General features: G+C 41.2%; 1 protein-coding gene across 9 annotated transcripts in view; it reads right to left on the bottom strand.

Annotated features, from left to right (window-relative positions):
* nbeab (neurobeachin b) overlaps positions 1–19,331 on the bottom strand; it is a 210,689-nt gene that overhangs the window by 9,773 nt on the left and 181,585 nt on the right. For all 9 annotated transcript variants that reach the window (XM_076873355.1, XM_076873354.1, XM_014410085.3 and 6 more), the window contains 3 exons: positions 15,677–15,829; positions 4,882–5,049; positions 558–647 (listed from right to left, as the gene is read on the bottom strand). In XM_076873355.1, the coding sequence (XP_076729470.1) occupies positions 558–647; positions 4,882–5,049; positions 15,677–15,829 (411 nt within the window). The remainder of the gene's footprint in view (positions 1–557; positions 648–4,881; positions 5,050–15,676; positions 15,830–19,331) is intronic.

Raw genomic sequence — 19,331 nt, 5'->3', positions numbered from 1 at the left:
GATACAGGAAGCCATTTAAAGAACTGGAGAGAAGTGATGAAAATATTCTCAACATTTGCCAAAGTAGAAAACGGACCTAAAAGGTCTTAAGTTTCTTGTAGGGAGAGAGAAACAGAGAGCCATGTGAGGATAATGAGGACAAGGCTGGTTGTTACATGGATTGGACAGGGAAGAGGTGCTTCCAATATAAAGAAAGGCACTACTAGGCCAGTAGAGAGCACTATTCCATTTTAACCACACTCCTAGTAGGCAGTACCAGCTCCAGAACAGTGCAGACCACTGGAACTAAAAGATTGTTTGCTATACTGAGGGTCTGTGACCTACATGATGTAGGACTTCTGAAAAATGTATCTTCTGTTATAAAAGATCAGATTCAAAGAAACTTTTGGAAGTGAGAATTTGAGGACTTCCTTGTCAATCTTCTGTCTACTGTACCTACAAACACATTCACGCTAACACACACCATCCGGGCTTGGACAGGTCCACACATCCTTCCTCATGCACACCAGCACCACCAGAGGTGCAGGGAATTTTCCCAGCATGCTCGCTGTTCTCACCAGGTGCATGGCGGAGCTGCGTGGAGGATGTGGCTCAATAAGCAACTGAGATGGCGTCTGTCCAAAGCTCTGGATCTGCGCCTCTGTGGCCTGCGGGAGAGAGAGAGAGAGGAGAAGGAGAGAGAGAGAGCGGCTGTCACAATCAATATGCATCAAAGTGATGGGTCAATGCGTTACTTGACAATGCAAGCAAATCCTAACTCAGCCGTGCCTCTGAGGAAGGGGGGAGGTAAAGGGAAAGGGGTGCACTCCCAATCCGCCTGGGTGCTCCCCCTTCCCCCCTCACCCTGCAGAGTCATCCAAGTGTTAGTATGGAAGAGACAAGCCTTTTCCTATTAACATGCTTCAGTTAACCATTCCCATTTCCAGGAGCAGGGGCCCCAACTGCACAAACGTTAACCTGGAGTGACATCCAGCTAGGACCGCAGCAAGCCGGTGTGCTTTTAGATGTTATTGTGCTTGAAACAAAAGGGTAAAAGCATGTGTATGCACATTAACATGTATTAAACAGAGCCACAAAATTACACAAGCAGGTCAGGGCAATTTGGTTAAAGGTACTTTGATGAAAGATGATTCGTGGGGTATAAAATACAAGTCTAAATGCATGTGATGTTAGAAAACTACCTAAAAACAGCCATTAAAAGAGTAGATTTAAAAAAGAAAATCCATTTAAATAGACACTAGATCTAATTTGCCTGCAGTTAGAGGGAGCAAAAAACAAATAGTAAGAGCTGCTGAGCTTGACTGAAAGTGGGGCACTCCACGGTGGGAGTGATTGATGTGACTGGAGCCACTTCCACCATCAGAGGGGAGCTTGTAGACGTCCGTCAATGCCACTGTGCACAATGGAACATACATCGCTCAGCCTTTCGCCCGCCCTTCTGACTGCCTGGGCAGCTAGCCCTCATTTTCCTCCGCCTGTACACACCACTCACTATCAAAAAGACCCATTGGGTAACACATGCCACAGTGGGAGAAGTGGCATGGGAAGTTTGGAGGTGATACTGAATTAGGACAGGCCACCTGCAAGCCACACGGTCGCCCCCAACACCCCCGATCACTTCCTATCTTCCACAGCACCAAAAAAAAAAAAAAAAAAAAGGCGCTGTCTGCACAGCTCTGTCGCTTAGTAGTGAAAGTTTCACGTGAGTTGGGGAGCACATTTGGCAATCATTAAGTGTTAGTCGGGGTTTCTTTACAATGCAGTCTGTCAAGTAATAAGCAACTGACATTATGGCTATTTAAGGTTAGGTTTGGGGTTAGGGTCACCGTGTCTGTTCAAGTAGAGACATTTGATACAAAGATCAGAAAGGCTAAGAAGGCCATGTGGAAAACATCAACATATTTTTTATGATGATTCTATTATTGGGGAAACTGGGTGCAGCAAAGCCCCATTTTGGTAGCCTCAGAAAACCCTGAACACCAAAAGTTTCCAAGTGCAAACAGGAGAGTTTGTCTCTGTATGTGTTTTTGTGTTATGGGGGCAGGGGGGCAGGGGGGGTTTGACTTGTTGAAGGTTAACCCAAGAACATGTTCTTCCACTATATGATCAAAACACATCAATAGCTCTCAGCTATTTAAATACTAATCTTCAGTGATGTATGTCAGAAACTTATCTCGATCTGAGATGGAGAGCACTTAACAGGTAGTTCATTAGTATAAGTCACTTCAGGCTTTGATTTTTGGCTGATAAGTGACACTTATTGCCAAAGCCATCTGGATGATCTTCCCTCCCAGCAAAAACCCACCTTGCTTGGATGAGCACCAAACATCCGTTATAACTCACCATGTGTATTTGTCTGTCTGACTTTGTTTGCATCTAATTGTGTTATGAGCAAAAGGCTTCAGAGGTGAGTGTCTCCAGCTCCCTGCGTCTCTACTGTATGCTCCCCAAACTGGTGGCAGTCTCTATGGAGGATCCTCCAGTGCACTCATGCAATGCAGCAACACAACAGCTCTGTCACACAGACTGCAGACATGGCCTTGCATTGCCCCACTAAGCACCGTGTGCTGAGTCACGACACCTGAGATGCACAGTGGCAACTGCAAACATGAAGCTGCGGCACCTTTCACCTTTTGGTAGATCCCATAGATTACAGATGGCGAATTGCTTTTAAGTAGAAATTTAAACAGGTTGCAAAAACCCATCAAAACCATACAAACCCATGTAAATATATGTGAAGGTACCATTTAGAATTTGTAAAATCTGTGTAACTGAGTTATTTTCCCATGTGACAACATCACTGCCCATTCTTTACATGCCTGTGGAAATTTGTTTAAGATAAGCTTATCTGCAATCCCTAAGTACAAATAAAGAATTGCCTTGGGGGTGTTTCTTGAGTGACAGCTTGGGAGCTGAGCAGAAATGTCTCAAACATTATGTCCACCAGTATGTGTTTGTTTCGAATGCAGCTATGATCACTGATAATGCACATTAAATCCTATATGATCGCTGATTAATACAGATTAAGGTCAAGCATTTAAACATGTATTCCATCATAATTAGAATATCACAGTGAAATCACTCTAAAGTATGTCAGCTACTTCAAAGCCCCACATTTGCTAGCTATAGCACACTTTGTTGTCTCTGTTGAATCAGAGGGGGCAGGAGGGGCAGTGACATGAGGAGGAATAGAGTCCTACTGATGAATAATTTGTCTGTTTACTTCTGAGTGACACAGTGGGGTCTGAATCCAGGGGTTGCTGTCATGTTTTTCAGTAAGAGAGCGCTGTCACGAGAAGCATCACGGTGAAGGACTGCTGTTCCGGCAGTGTGCCCAGTAGAGCTGTCACCGTGCCCTCAACCAGAGGCCCAGGCGGAAATTATCTCTCATGACCTCTAATTTCTTGACATTTCAAATGCCTTAATTGTTGTGACTAATGCCAGATCTGCAGCTTCACCTGTCAGGCCCAGAATGAATCAATACCCCGAAGTCAATCGCCACATTTTAGAAAAAAGCAAGACATTCACTGGGCACACTTCCATGCCACACCTCACCGACTCATTAAGGCAGAAGTGGAACAGAAGCAGGTAGTCACCTGCCAAATGTTCTTAACATTCTCAGACTGTGCAGAATATTGATGATTTTTAATCAAATTACATGGCTTCTACTTGGAACAAAATCATATTTGCAACTTTGCAATACAATAAAACAAAATAAATATATTTTAATGCATGAACATGACGACTTTTCCAAAAACCATGTTCATGAGATTACTGGGAGTTTTAATATACAAAAAAGTCCACCTGGAATGAAAAACCGAACTGTGGGTATGAAGGCTCGTCTTAATTAGTGCTCATCATATCAACATTACATCAGTTGCAATTAGCTGAACCAATTTCTTTCTCCTTCACAAAATATATTCACAATACATGTCACAACAGAGAATACATCAACTGGGTGCAATTAGGGAGCCTGAGTAGCAGGCTTCCTAATGTGCAACTAACTAACAGTACTGTCATCTCACAGGGTAACAACAGCCAGGGTGGAAGACAGCTTAAAACCAGCTCAATCTGATGCAAAATAAACAAGGCATCATCTAAAATTGTCCTCAAAATGATGAAAACCAACTCTTTCACAATATGGTTTGGTAATTAGATCAGCCAAATCTTCTGCAGGTGATTTGCATAGTGGTCACTTGATAAATAAAGGCGCCCCTGGAAGTGACAGTATATAAATGACTTGTTTTGCAGACAGCAGATGGTGGATATCACAGGGAGAGACGAGCTCACACTGGAAAGTACCACAATGCATGCCAGCTGCTGCATATTCTGGTTCCCTTTCCCCTTGCAATTACGCTATTCACGAGTAGTATGGCGGAGCGAGTAGTTATTCAATTAATTTGTTAAGAACAAGAGGATTCACTCCCTCATCTACTGACTAAGTGACCTTTGGTGATTGATCAAAGAGTGAGGTCACATTCACTGATCTGATTCAGGGCGAGGACAGACAGTATCTTCGACATGACAAAAAAAGGAGGACATTGTTACGATGTTAAGACAAGCTGTGAATAATGATAATGCTGAATGATATGAAAGGACTATTGTTTATCTGAGAGAGTATTAATAATTCCAGAAAATCTGTTTGTGTAACCAGGAAATTACACAAATAAAAAATAAAACCTGCAGTGAGTCATGATCTTTATCTGATTCTCTCACGGTGTACATTTGCATGACACAACATTTGACTGACAGATGCATGATGCGAATGCTCCTGGAGCTCCTGCACATGCCAGAACAAATAGAGACAGGAAGTTGTGGTTATGTTGAGCAACAGGAAAAAAAAAAAAGAGGGGTTGGCGTGTGTGCGTCCGTGTGCTTTACCTCTCTGAGCAAAGGGTCAGTGATACTGTCCAGGTTGACGGAGCCCTCGTAAGTCAGGTAGTGAAAGACGTTGAGGGCGCGCATCGCCTCTGGGCCTCGCTGCTTGTAGCCGAAAATAAGGTCAATCCACTGATGAAGCTGACATGACACAAACTCGCTTTCCAGGGCCTGTCAGAGGAGTATGGGGCAATTAGAGGTGAGAGGCATACCAGCAGCGCATAGCACATGGGCCAAAAGACACAATACAAATTTCACTTCCACCCAACAGTGAGTAACACAAAACACAACCTTACTGACCATTACATTACCTTTAAATATAACAAAACTAATTACAAAGTGAACTATAATGGAAAGTATGACTGAAGCATTAAACATTTTAGTTTCTATTAATAATATTTTTTTGAGGTTTTTTTTTACTGGACATAAAGATTAGAAGGAGTACGCAAACAGACGCTGAATGCTCAATAATCTAATCAGCTGACTGAAGGGGAAACCTCCCATATCATATTTCTCTGTCCACTTAAAAAACTATCTTTGCACGGAGACAAAGAAATTGGTTCAATACTAACAGGATCCATATTACAGTACAACTGTCTACAGGAAAACACTGATAAATTACTTGCAAGAGCAAAAGAGGAGACTAAATTTCTTGCGGGAGAGCTACTGAGATATTTAGGATAAGATTTATGTCCGATAATTATTATAAATATACCTATGGAAAGCATGCAGTGGGTGGGGGATGGGGGCGGGGGGTGCATTGTTCCAGAATATTGTACAATACAATTCCCATGCATGCAGGCGTAAGGCTTTGCTGGAGAAATTTTACACTCCTCCCCTCGCGTCAGGAATAACAGCCATTACCAACAAAGCCTGCTCAAGCACACAGAGGCAGAGTTTGCCACAGGGCATATCACTACAATTGAAAGTGGCACATGCAAAGATGGGAAGTGGGAGGAAAAGAGATGGAGGGAGGAGGGGTGGGGAGAAAAGGAGGGAATGAAGAAAGAAAGAGTGAGAAAGAGGGGGAGGCAGTCAGAGCGATTCTCTGACAGAAATGAAATAATAGAGGAAGCACGAGTGTGGGCTAGCTAGAGAACAGAACAAAAGAAAGACAAAAAAATGGAGGCTGAGGACTATGATTTTCAGGGCGTGTGAATACACTGGTCTGAGAATCCAACAATGCAATGCAACATCACACATGTATCCTTCAACAGTGAGAAAACATCGACTGTAATCCTTTTTTTTTTTTTTTTATCCGTGTTGTTGGAGATGCAGACATGCCAGTAACAACTCCCAGCCTTTCCCTTTTCTACCACTTCTCTGCCAGTATACAAGGCTGAAAGAGCTCAACCAGGCAGTCCGAGTACAGCATGGGGAAAGGTCACCTGCATAAGACCAGCCAGGCTCTGTCACTCCAGCTGAAAAGGTCAAGAGTGTTCGTGCAGCCTCCTTTTACCTCTAGTTCAAAAAACACGGTGGCCTCTAACCTCAGGATGCCTGAAAGTTTGTGTCTTCATAGCAATGTTAAAGAAGCCGTTCTGGTTTTCAGGTAGAAGCAAATCTTTATACTTAAATGGAGGCGTATCATTGAGCATTATTTCCAATAATATAAACTTTGATTTTAAATGTATCTATTCTGCTCAAATTACAATTTATTTTTGAAGGTATACTATCATAACCAAGAAACATCACTACAGTACTAGACTACTGGTTATTGAAGATCAATTTTTCTAAATAGGAATTTTAAGTCTCCAAAAAGCAGCTTTTCAGCTCTAAAAACATGATGTTATTTTTAATGTTAATATTTATTGAGAAAATATGCCCATATGTGTACCAATGTATCCACACTGCTGCAAACAGAAGCTATTGTGTTCTTGCTCATTAGGTTTAGCGGGGAGGGGAGCTGTTGAGCTTCTGCAGTAAATGATTCCAGATTAAAGGGAGAGTCGAGTTTATCTGAAGGTAAGAAATGGGTCCGATCTCATTGTCTATTTCTGCTGTTCCCAAAACCTGTTGGGAGTTATGAGTCACGTGTTGATAGGCTATCTGTATTAACTGTGCACACACACAGACAAATATGCAGACATGTCCACACACATGCAGATGAAAAGCACCCCGCACACTGCTAAAGTGATGAGCCCTGGCTTTACAGAAGGTAACACTATAGGACAAACTTGCCCTCAACCTCATCTTTTGGAGACACCACTGGGGTCAGATTGTACAATGTTAGTATTGAGTGATGGGCTTTATAAGATGAGCCATGAATAAGACAAGGAGGCAGATGCATGGGAAGGTTAAAAGGAAGAGTGGGAAATTGATTGATTTGATTTTGTGAGGAAGCAGAAACATTACAAGGAGAAATGTTACATGCGCCATTTGTTTCAGAATGATGGATAAATATGTAAATAGTCTTTATAAAATTGGTCAATATTATAAATAAAACAATAATTATAACACAAAGCTGGTTCTATGAATATATGCATGCAAGAATTCTAGTTGGTGGAAGAGTCGAGGCTGAATTTTTTTTCCTTTCTTCGGGATTCCCTGACCAAACTGCTATTGATTAATCTATGCTGTCTATCAAAGACTGAGTAGTTATTAACTGTACACTGCTGTACTGAATGAATATAATATCTTCCCTGATTTATTATATTTCCTGTTTTACAAAACATGTTTATAGATGTTCATGTATCAATTGTTTTTTAAAAAAAGAGCAACTTTTACATTAGTAAATGCTAATGAGGATCCAGATATATATATATATGTTCTCCACAGAACCAGCAAAGGTGTACTCTCAGTGGCAAGGGAACAATAAGAGAACAGCACCACCAAGGCTGGAGACGGAGCAATACTGGAAGAGCATATGGGAGAAGGATGCAACCCATAACGGCAATGCTCAGTGGCTAGAGGATCTGAGGGCAGACCACAGCGACCTCCCTGAACAGGGTCCAGTAACCATCATAGTGGCAGATATCCAAGAAAGGGTCTCCAGTATGAAGAGTTGGACAGCACCAGGGCCCGACATGGTTCACGCCTACTGGCTGAAGAAGCTGACTGCACTCCACGAGCGTCTGGCAGCACAAATGAACCAGCTGCTAGTTAACGAAAGACACCCGGAATGGCTAACTGAAGGCCGGACGGTCCTGATCCCCAAGGACCCCAAGAAGGGACCGGTCCCCTCCAACTACCGACCAATAACCTGCCTCAGTACTACATGGAAGCTCCTGTCAGGCATCATATCGGCTAAGATGAACAGGCACATGGGTCAATACATGAGCGGGACACAGAAAGGAATTGGCAAGAATACCAGAGGTGCAAAACACCAGCTACTGGTAGACAGAACAATCAGCCGAGACTGCAAGACCAGACTGACCAACCTGTGCACTGCCTGGATTGATTACAAGAAGGCCTATGACTCAATGCCCCACAGCTGGATACTGGAATGCCTAGAATTGTACAAGATCAATGGGACCCTAAGAGCCTTCATCAGGAATTCAATGGGGATGTGGCGTACAACACTAGAGGCCAACTCCAAGCCCATAGCACAAGTTACCATCAAGTGCGGGATCTACCAAGGAGATGCTCTGTCCCCACTGCTGTTCTGCATAGGCCTGAACCCCCTCAGTGAGATCATTAACAAGACTGGCTACGGATACCGACTACGGAACGGAGCAGTTGTCAGCCACCTCCTGTACATGGATGACATCAAGCTGTATGCCAAGAGTGAACGAGACATCGATTCACTGATCCACACTACCAGGCTATACAGCAATGACATTGGAATGTCGTTCGGACTGGAGAAGTGTAGTCGGATGGTAACAAAGAGAGGGAAGGTAGTCAGAACTGAGGGGATTGAACTACCAGAAGGCAACATTGCAGACATAGAGGACAGTTACAAGTACCTGGGGATCCCGCAGGCAAATGGGAACCATGAAGAGGCCGCTAGAAAGGCTGCAGCCACCAAGTACCTGCAGAGGGTCAGGCAAGTCCTGAGGAGTCAGCTGAATGGTAAGAACAAGATCCGGGCCATCAACACATACGCCCTGCCCGTGATCAGGTACCCTGCTGGGGTAATAAGCTGGCCAAAGGAGGAGACAGAAGCCACTGACATAAAGACAAGAAAGCTCCTGACCATGCATGGAGGGTTTCACCCCAAGTCCAGCACCCTGAGGCTGTACGCTAAGCGGAAGGAAGGGGGCCGGGGACTGGTGAGTGTCAGCACCACAGTCCAGGATGAGACAAGGAACATCCAAGAATACATTGGGAAGATGGCCCCAACTGACCGAGTGCTCAGTGAATACCTCAGGCAGCAGAAACCCAAGAAAGAGGAGGGAGACGAGGAACCATCATGGAAGGACAGGCCCCTGCACGGTATGTACCACCGGCAGATAGAGGAGGTGGCTGATATCCAGAAATCCTACCAGTGGCTGGACAAAGCTGGACTGAAAGACAGCACAGAGGCACTAATCATGGCAGCACAAGAACAAGCTCTGAGTACAAGATCCATAGAGGCTGGGGTCTATCACACCAGGCAAGACCCCAGGTGCAGGCTGTGTAAAGATGCCCCAGAGACTATCCACCACATAACAGCAGGGTGCAAGATGCTAGCAGGCAAGGCATACATGGAACGCCATAACCAAGTGGCCGGCATAGTGTACAGGAACATCTGTGCCGAGTATAACCTAGAAGTCCCGAGGTCAAAATGGGAGATGCCCCCAAGGGTGGTGGAGAATGACCGAGCTAAGATCCTGTGGGACTTCCAGATACAGACGGACAAAATGGTGGTGGCTAACCAACCGGACATAGTGGTGGTAGACAAACAGAAGAAGACGGCCGTAGTGATCGATGTAGCGGTTCCCAATGACAGCAATATCAGGAAGAAGGAACACGAGAAGCTGGAGAAATACCAAGGGCTCAGAGAAGAGCTCGAGAGGATGTGGAGGGTGAAGGTAACGGTGGTCCCCGTGGTAATCGGAGCACTAGGTGCGGTGACTCCCAAGCTAGGCGAGTGGCTCCAGCAGATCCCGGGAAAAACATCGGAGATCTCTGTCCAGAAGAGCGCAGTCCTGGGAACAGCTAAGATACTGCGCAGGACCCTCAAGCTCCCAGGCCTCTGGTAGAGGACCCGAGCTTGAAGGATAAACCGCCCGCAGGGGCGTGCTGGGTGTTTTTTATATATATATATATATATATATATATATATATATATATATATATATATATAGCAGTGGGGACAGAGCATCTCCTTGGTAGATCCCGCACTTGATGGTGACTTGTGCTATGGGCTTGGAGTTGGCCTCTAGTGTTGTACGCCACATCCCCATTGAGTTCCTGATGAAGGCTCTTAGGGTCCCATTGATCTTGTACAATTCTAGGCATTCCAGTATCCAGCTGTGGGGCATTGAGTCATAGGCCTTCTTGTAATCAATCCAGGCAGTGCACAGGTTGGTCAGTCTGGTCTTGCAGTCTCGGCTGATTGTTCTGTCTACCAGTAGCTGGTGTTTTGCGCCTCTGGTATTCTTGCCAATTCCTTTCTGTGTCCCGCTCATGTATTGACCCATGTGCCTGTTCATCTTAGCCGATATGATGCCTGACAGGAGCTTCCATGTAGTACTGAGGCAGGTTATTGGTCGGTAGTTGGAGGGGACCGGTCCCTTCTTGGGGTCCTTGGGGATCAGGACCGTCCGGCCTTCAGTTAGCCATTCCGGGTGTCTCTCGTTAACTAGCAGCTGGTTCATTTGTGCTGCCAGACGCTCGTGGAGTGCAGTCAGCTTCTTCAGCCAGTAGGCGTGAACCATGTCAGGCCCTGGTGCTGTTCAACTCTTCATACTGGAGACCCTTTCATGGATATCTGCCACTATGATGGTTACTGGACCCTGTTCAGGGAGGTCGCTGTGGTCTGCCCTCAGATCCTCTAGCCACTGAGCATTGCCATTATGGGTTGCATCCTTCTCCCATATGCTCTTCCAGTATTGCTCCGTCTCCAGCCTTGGTGGTGCTGTTCTCTTATTGTTCCTTTGCCACTGAGAGTACACCTTTGCTGGTTCTGTGGAGAACAGCTGGTTTATTCTCCTGCCTTCTATCTCTCTGGTGTACCTCCTCAAGCGGCTGGCCAAGGCTGTGAGTCTTTGCTTGGCAGTTTCCAAGGCCTCAGGTATGGACAGCTTGCTGTATTTCTTAGGCACCTTATTTGTCTTACCTTTCTGCAACTCCGTTAGTTGGCTAACCTAAAGAAATTTCATAAAGAAATCCCTAAACTTTATGTCTGAAGAAATAACAACAATTTCAAAACAACAAAAACTGATACTCAATTTAATGGATGATATTAAAGAACTAAGAAGGCAGAGCGAGGAAAAGGACAAGAAGATTGCTATGCTGGAAGGACGGGTGTCAGATCTGGAACAATATTCAAGAGTAAATGATGTGATAGTGACAGGACTGGAAACCAAGCATCAGACATACGCACGGGTAGCAGCAGCAGAGAGAGGGGAGCCACCCGAGCAAGAGCTACACTCTTTGGAAGAGCAGGTAATGGCCTTCTTTAAAAGCAAAGGTATAGAAATGGACAGTAAAAATATTGAGGGATGCCATCCTCTTCCGAGAAAAAAATCAAATACCTGCCATTATCATTCGTTTTGTTAATAGAAAACAGAAAAAAGAACTGCTCAAGCAAGGAAGAAAGCTAAAAGGTACAAATGTTTATTTAAATGAACACCTAATCAAGAAAAATGCAGACATTGCAAGACAAGCAAGAATATTAAGAAAACAGAAGAAAATACAGTCAACTTGGACGTCAGACTGTAAAATATTCATTAAGTTAAATGGAACACCAGAGCAGGCTAAGGTTCTAGTCATCAAAGAGATGACGGAACTAGAAAAATATAACCGATAAATGCAAAGCAGTGCTAAATATGATGTGACCGTCCAAGTGCACAACCAACGCAGATGTCTGACAATTTTCAACTAACAACTCATATAGATATTGAAAATAAGACATTGATGTATGACAGCAACATAGATCCTGATTGTAATTTCTTTAACAATAAGACAAATGAATGCAATTATTATACAAATGAGCAACTTAAAAAGGAATTCAAGGTAGAACAGGGTATAACAATGGTTCACTTTAATAGTCGAAGCTTATATGCAAACTTTCAATCCATCAAAGACTACATAACACAGTTTGAACAGCCATTCAATGTGATAGCCATATCGGAGACCTGGATAACTCCTGGAAAAGAAGAAGACTTTAAAATAAATGGATATGAATTCCTTCATGTAGACAGGATCAACAAGAAAGGAGGTGGGGTGGCACTTTACATTGATAAAAACCTAAAGTACAAAAGAATGGGAAGAATGACAACTGTTATTGATGGAGTGATGGAATGTTTATCAGTGGAAATAATTATAGAAAAAAGGAAAAACCTAATTGTCAGTTGTATATATAGAACACCAGGATCTAAGATTGAGATATTTAAGGATAATATGGAGGACTTATTTACAAATATAAATCAGAAAAGAATGTTTATTTGTGGGGACTTTAATATTGACTTATTGAATCCAAATCATAATAAGAGTACAGAAGAATTTATTGATTCCATGTACAGCATAGGTTTATTTCCACTGATAACAAGACCGACCAGAATAACATCTCATTGTGCAACTCTATTAGATAATATATTTACAAATATAATAGAAGGAAAGATAAAAAGTGGGCTGTTAATCAATGATATAAGTGACCATTTACCAGTCTTTGCATCGTATAATTGCCATTATAAAGTGAACAACGATGGACATAAGATTATTTACAAAAGAATAAGAACAGAGAAGACCTTAAATTGTCTTAGAAATGAACTTTTAAAGCAAGATTGGAATATTGTATATGAACAAACAGAAGTTAATAAAGCTTACGAAGGATTTTTAAGAACATTTAACACATTACTTGATAAAAACTGCCCAGTAATTGAAATCAATAGGAAACACAACTATGCAGGAAGACCATGGATGACAAAAGGACTACAAAATGCCAGCAAAAAAAAGAATACCTTATATCGAGAATTCATAAAAAAGAGAACAATAGAAACTGAAATGAAGTATAAAACTTACAAAAATAAATTAACTAATATAATGAGATCCTGTAAAAGAGAGTATTACATTAAAAGGTTAGAACACAATAAAGATAACACAAGAGATATATGGAATGTATTAAACAGAATAATCAAAAATGAATCAAGGAATAATGATTACCCTGGGTACTTTATAGAAGGGACAAGAAGTATTAATAACATGGAGGAGATAGTAAATGGCTTTAATGAATTCTTCGTAAACATAGGGCCAAAACTGGCAGAAGAAATAAAGGTTGATGGAATAGAAAGGGACACTGGTGAAAATATTGAAAGGAATAGTAGCTCAATGTTTTTAAGAGCAGTGGAAGAGAAAGAGATTTATGACATGGTTAGAGGACTTAAGAACAAAACCAGTACAGACTGGAATGATATTGATATGGTAACGGTAAAGACAGTTATTGATGGTATCGTAAAACCATTAAAATATATATTCAACTTGTCGTTTCAAAAAGGAGTTTTTCCACAAAAAATGAAAGTTGCTAAAGTTATTCCCATTTACAAAACCGGTGAAAGACATCATTTTACAAACTATAGACCAGTGTCAATACTCTCCCAGTTCTCTAAGATACTGGAAAAACTCTTCATAAAAAGATTTGACAGTTTTGTGGAAAAATATGAATTAATGACAGATAGTCAGTATGGGTTCAGAAACAACAGATCAACAGCTTTGGCACTGATAGATTTAATGGAAAAGATAACGGAATGTATGGATAATAAGAGGTATGCGCTCGGAGTTTTCTTAGATCTAAAGAAGGCGTTTGATACTGTTAATCATGAAATTCTATTAAAAAAACTGGAAAAGTACGGGTTTAGGGGAGTGGTTTTGGAATGGTTAAAAAGCTATGTAGGGAATAGGCAACAATATGTACAAATAAATGAATATAAATCTAATTTGATGGATATAGCTTGTGGAGTACCTCAAGGTTCAGTACTGGGTCCAAAAATGTTTATTATGTACTTAAATGATATCTGCAGAGTATCGGAGATTTTAAAGTTTGTAATATTTGCAGATGACACAAATATACTGTGTGCAGGTGGGGAATTGCCACAGGTTTTGGAAATGATCACACAGGAATTAACGATATTAAAGAAGTGGTTTGATATAAATAAATTATCATTGAATCTCGATAAAACCAAATTTATGTTGTTTGGAAACCAAAAGAAAAACATCGAAGTAGAAATATGTGTTGACAATGTATATTTAGAAAGAGTAAATGAAATAAAATTTCTTGGGGTGATCATTGACCACAAGCTCTGTTGGAAGCCACACATTACTTATGTTCGGGGGAAATTGGCACGGGGCATTGCCGTCCTGGGAAAAGCAAAGCATATGTTGGATCAGAAAGCACTGCACATTTTATACTGTGCTTTACTACTGCCATATATGAGCTACTGTGTAGAGGTCTGGGGAAACACATACAAAAGTAACACACAAACAATAACTATAATACAGAAAAGGGCCATTAGATTAATAAATAATGTGGGGTACAGGGACCATACAAATGCACTCTTTGTCAAAATGCAAGCTATTAAATTCCAAGACTTGGTGAAGCTTAAAACAGCGCAAATAATGTATAAAGTCAGAAATAAATTGCTTCCCAAAGAAATCTGTAAATTGTTCATAGAAAGAGAAGGTGGGTATAACTTAAGAGGGAAATGGAATTTAAAAATACAAAATGCTAGAACAACTTTAAGAACTATGTCAATCTCAATTGCAGGAGTTAAATTATGGAACAGTCTAACAGAAGAAATAAAAGACAGTCAAAACATAAAACAGTTTAAAGTAAAATATAAAAACCTAATTTTAAATAAGTATAAGAATGAAGAAAACGGGGTTAACCCAGGATGGTAATGTTGCTGGTAATGGTGTTGCGGTTCTTTTTTGGTTGTTTTTTTGTTTTGTTTTGGTTTGTTGTTTTTCCATAACTTGTGTATCTGCAAATATACACATTCTGTATTTTTCATATGAAAGAAACTATACTGTGGTGGGGCTTGCTAATTTCTTGTTTTTGATTTATGTATGTTATGTTTTGTTTTACTTCATATGTTTATATGTTTCATATGTTGTTTGTTTAATTTAAGACAAAAAAAATTAAATGAATGAGAGGTAAAACTTGAGGGGGTAGGGACAAATAAGTAAATACTTCAGCCTACTCCTTTTCAAACAATCTGATCTGGGCGACGTCCGAGCTGGCATGCCTTCATATTTATCTGTCTCGCTCATGTCTGCGGTAGGCTTGCTTAGCATAGGGGACCCTTACTGGATACAGACGCCCCAGGCAGGAATCGAACTTGCGATCCTCTGTTCCAAAGGCGTGTAGTCTAACCACTACGCTATCCAGCTGCTCTCTCTCTCTATATATATATATCTATATCTATATATATATACATATATATATATACATACATATATATATATATATATATATATATATACATACACACACACATATATATATATATATACATACACACACACACACACACATAAATTAATAAAGGCAATAACTCCTAATTTCATTACAAGATGTAAACGGAAAGTATATTCTTTATATTAACAGACACTGGATACAACGTGGAGGATGCAGAGGTGTATGTATGGATAACTGTGGTCAATATAATTATAGTTATAATTATAAAATGTTGTATTTGACATGACTAAACCTTACCATCCTGTTTATCCTAACAAAGTCTTCAGGTTTCTTGGCCCAGGCTGGCAGGTCCACATCACAAATCATGGTTCTGTCTTCTCTCATTCCCAGATGGTAGCCATTGCTGTTGACAAACATCTCCGGGAGGTAGTAGAACTCAGGAATCAGTTCCTGAGGAAGAGAGACATTTCCTTTTTTACAGCTGACTGGTAGGGCAATAATGCTTAATACCATACTCTACACTGTATAATCACTGAAAAATCCAGCCATGTGCAGGAAATCACATATGTAAGGACTGAGCCATAAAAAACAGAGGAAAAAAAAAAAGCTCTGTATCCCACTGCGATGAAGTGAGAATTCAAGGGGAAAGGTAACACAAACAAACTAAACAGCAGGCCACGAGAAGGCGGTGAGAGGTGCTAGTCCAGTTATTCCAGGCAAAGGTGTTAGGTGTGTTAAATGAAACGGGAACGGAGTTGGGTTTTTTTCCTTGGTCTTTGGGTTCTTGTGATGGGGTCAGGACCTTGCAGTGGAGGGGAATTCAGCCTGGTAAAGGAGGCCCCTATGTATAGCCTGGTGTGATTCTACACACGGAGAAAGAGGGCAAATATTTACCAGAGGTTCTAGACAAGACTATTCCTAAAGGATTTCTCATGTGTAGAATATCCTAGTGATGTTTCTTCATTTTTAACACAGTAAGTACACATAGCACTACTTGTTGCCATCAGTCTGTAACAACTACGAGTTGATTTTTACAAATAACTGTTATCATATCTATTTAATTAGCCTTAAAATCTACAACAATTCTCACAATTCCATTGTGTTTGCCACCACTCCACTAGTAGATGGTATTTTCACGCTAAAAAAAAATGGAGCAACATTTTAAACCTTTCAAAGAAAATGGAAGAAACAAGCACATCAGGATGAAACAAACACATAACCTGGACCAACTGAAGGTACGTCTGAGGAGAAAGGAAAAGTTTACAAGTAGTTGTACTTATTAACCTTTCCTTTCTTCTCAGACGTAAAAAACTTTCTGTGGCTGAATTACGATGCAAACTTTAATTTTGTCAGCACTACTCAGAAGCAGTGAAAACGAGTAAATCAGACAAATCCTTGTTGCGGGAAACAAGATATTTAGAATGGATAATGTGAATTTTACATTTCATGCTTGTGCTACAATACTGGCAACCTTTATAGCACTAGTGCTATAAGCTAACAAAGTTAAGTACAGCCCTGATAATGGACTACAGAGCACTGGAAAATAAATTCAATACACTAGATTTCTTTCTGAAATGCTGTAAGTGCTTCTGTCATTTGTTCTCCAATGCCATGTGGCAAGACGATGCAGGGCAGCCATCTAAGCTTTACTCCCTCAGAGATCAATTATGTCACTAATAGTGTTACATTCTTAGTGGATATCATAGCTCTTCTGAAAAAGAAAGCAACAAATCAGAGAAATCAGAGACTCTATCATAACTCACAAAAGCGCACGAGAAGATCTTCGCTTGGTCTGGAAAACTATTTTGTTTCTCAATGAAAAAAAGCCATTTGTAAAGCTAAGACATCTTACTACTCCTTACTTATAGAGGAAAACAGGAACAACACCAGGTTTCTTTTTCTCAGTATGGCCAGGCTGACAAACACTCTACACACTAATTTTAACCAGTAACGACTTCACAAATAGAATTTCAGTAGTTAGGGAAAGTATTCACAGTTGTCCCACCTATGTAGTATTAAGTATGACAACTACAACTGTAGCTATTTACTTAAACTCTGTATCTCCTATTGGTCTTTCATCTTCAATAATTTCTTCCTCCAAACCATCAGCATGTCTATTAGACCCCATTCCTATAAGGCTGTTCAAAGAAGTCTTAATCAGATTTACTCCATCTCCCTATTTTCTCTTTTTTTCTTCTCTCTTTCATCTCACTCACCAGTTGCAGCAGATGGCTTCCCCACCCTGAGCCTGGTTCTGCCAGAGCTTTCTTCCTGTAAAAAGCAAGTTCTTCCTTTCCACCACCGCAAAGTCCTTGGTCAAAGGAGGTTTTCTCTAGAGTACTGCAGAGTATTCACCTTGCAGTATAAAGCACCTGGAATTGACTGTTCTTCTGAATGGGCACTATATGAATAAAGATTAATTGAATTGAAGTGAGTCATGTATACTTTACTTCTGACTATTACCCAAAGCACATTATGTGTATTGGGATAGAGTTTTTATGCCAGTCAGCCTTTTATATATTTATAAATGAAAGAGACCTTACTTGAGCCACCATACATAACAAAAAAAGGCATAGAAATGCTGCAAAGACTGTCTTGGAAAGTCACAAAAATATCAGCTTGTAAAAAGCTTTTCTTTTTATTATTTATTGATGACATAGTTATAGCATTATTAGATTAAATAATGACCTGTGGCAAACAATCCATAAAGTACTGCATGTGCTGGATAGGTAAACGCAAAAAAAATAAATAAATAAATGCTGACTTAAAAGTAAATTGGTATTTTGCAGTTCCCCCTGTGACCCAGTTCTGATCACTCTAAATGGCTAAGTGAGTCAAGCATTTGCACAGCCAGGCATATGCACACAAGGAATGTAGATCCTCCACTCTGTCCTCATTAAAGACATGTACAAAAGACAAGTTAATGTCTACCTTTTAGCGTGAGAAAATAAAGCAGGGTACAAGTACCTTAACTCTTTGTATTTGGCTTGTTTTATGAATGCAGTGTTTGTCAGATTCAGTGGTCCTATGGAGTTTTATATTGCCTATGGGATACATAACGTGCTGGGCTTTCAGGCAGCCATAAATCACTGGGTTTTGAGAGAACGAGTTAGCATGACATGGTACAGGCCAATAACCCTGCTGGTCTGCTGTTGGTCACATTTCACCCTCTGCACACGACAGGGAAGGGAGTAAAGTAGCCATTCCTCTCTGCTTCCTCCTGTCTTTCACATACACACAGCCACACTTTCCCTCCTCTTTTTCATTTGTAAACTTCCTGCCGTAACTCACCACCAAGCCGTTAAAACTGCCAGCTCCGTTTTCAAGCCACCCTCCCATGGCAGCCATTAATTCTGCAACAGCATTGTAATGGGCTAACAAGTCAATCACACAAGCCTCCGTTGCTTTACACTGTGTCACCTTAATGACATGTTCGTCAAAATCTGTCACCAACGGAGTGCTGCTGGATTCTTTCAGACAACATGGTGGCAGTTCTCTCTGTGTGCATGAAGACGAACGTGTAGATTTGTGTCCAATACCTCCAAGAAAAATCTCCTCGTCTTTGCCCATAGGTGGCTGTGCCAGCTAAACATAACTACATCAGTGCACACCGAAATAAATGAGAAGTATGGATGCACATTAACATTAATGATGGGGTGGTCAGGGAGGTGAGGGCTTGGTCGGTGAAGGGTTGTTTCCATTTGACTTGCTCTTTTAGGAGGTCATCCCCATCAGGGGTTCAGACTGCCTTGGTCTTGTTGTCATTACTGCTGGAGGAGGTTGGGGTTAATGAAGGAGAGACCCTGGTAAAAAAACAAGCTCCCTTTAAATTAGAGGCTCAGTGGGCCGGCTTGGTGTACTGGGCTGAAATGACCTTAACCCTGTACTCTCTGCTGGGTCTGGGAATGGCATTTTTGTGTCTGTCTGGCATGCATGGAGACCTTTTCTGTGA

Source organism: Maylandia zebra, linkage group LG14 (assembly GCF_041146795.1).
Source record: "Maylandia zebra isolate NMK-2024a linkage group LG14, Mzebra_GT3a, whole genome shotgun sequence".
NCBI classification, from domain to species: Eukaryota; Metazoa; Chordata; class Actinopteri; order Cichliformes; family Cichlidae; genus Maylandia; species Maylandia zebra.
The sequence above is the reverse complement of the archived record's forward strand: the minus strand, read 5'-3'. Positions and strand labels throughout refer to the sequence as shown.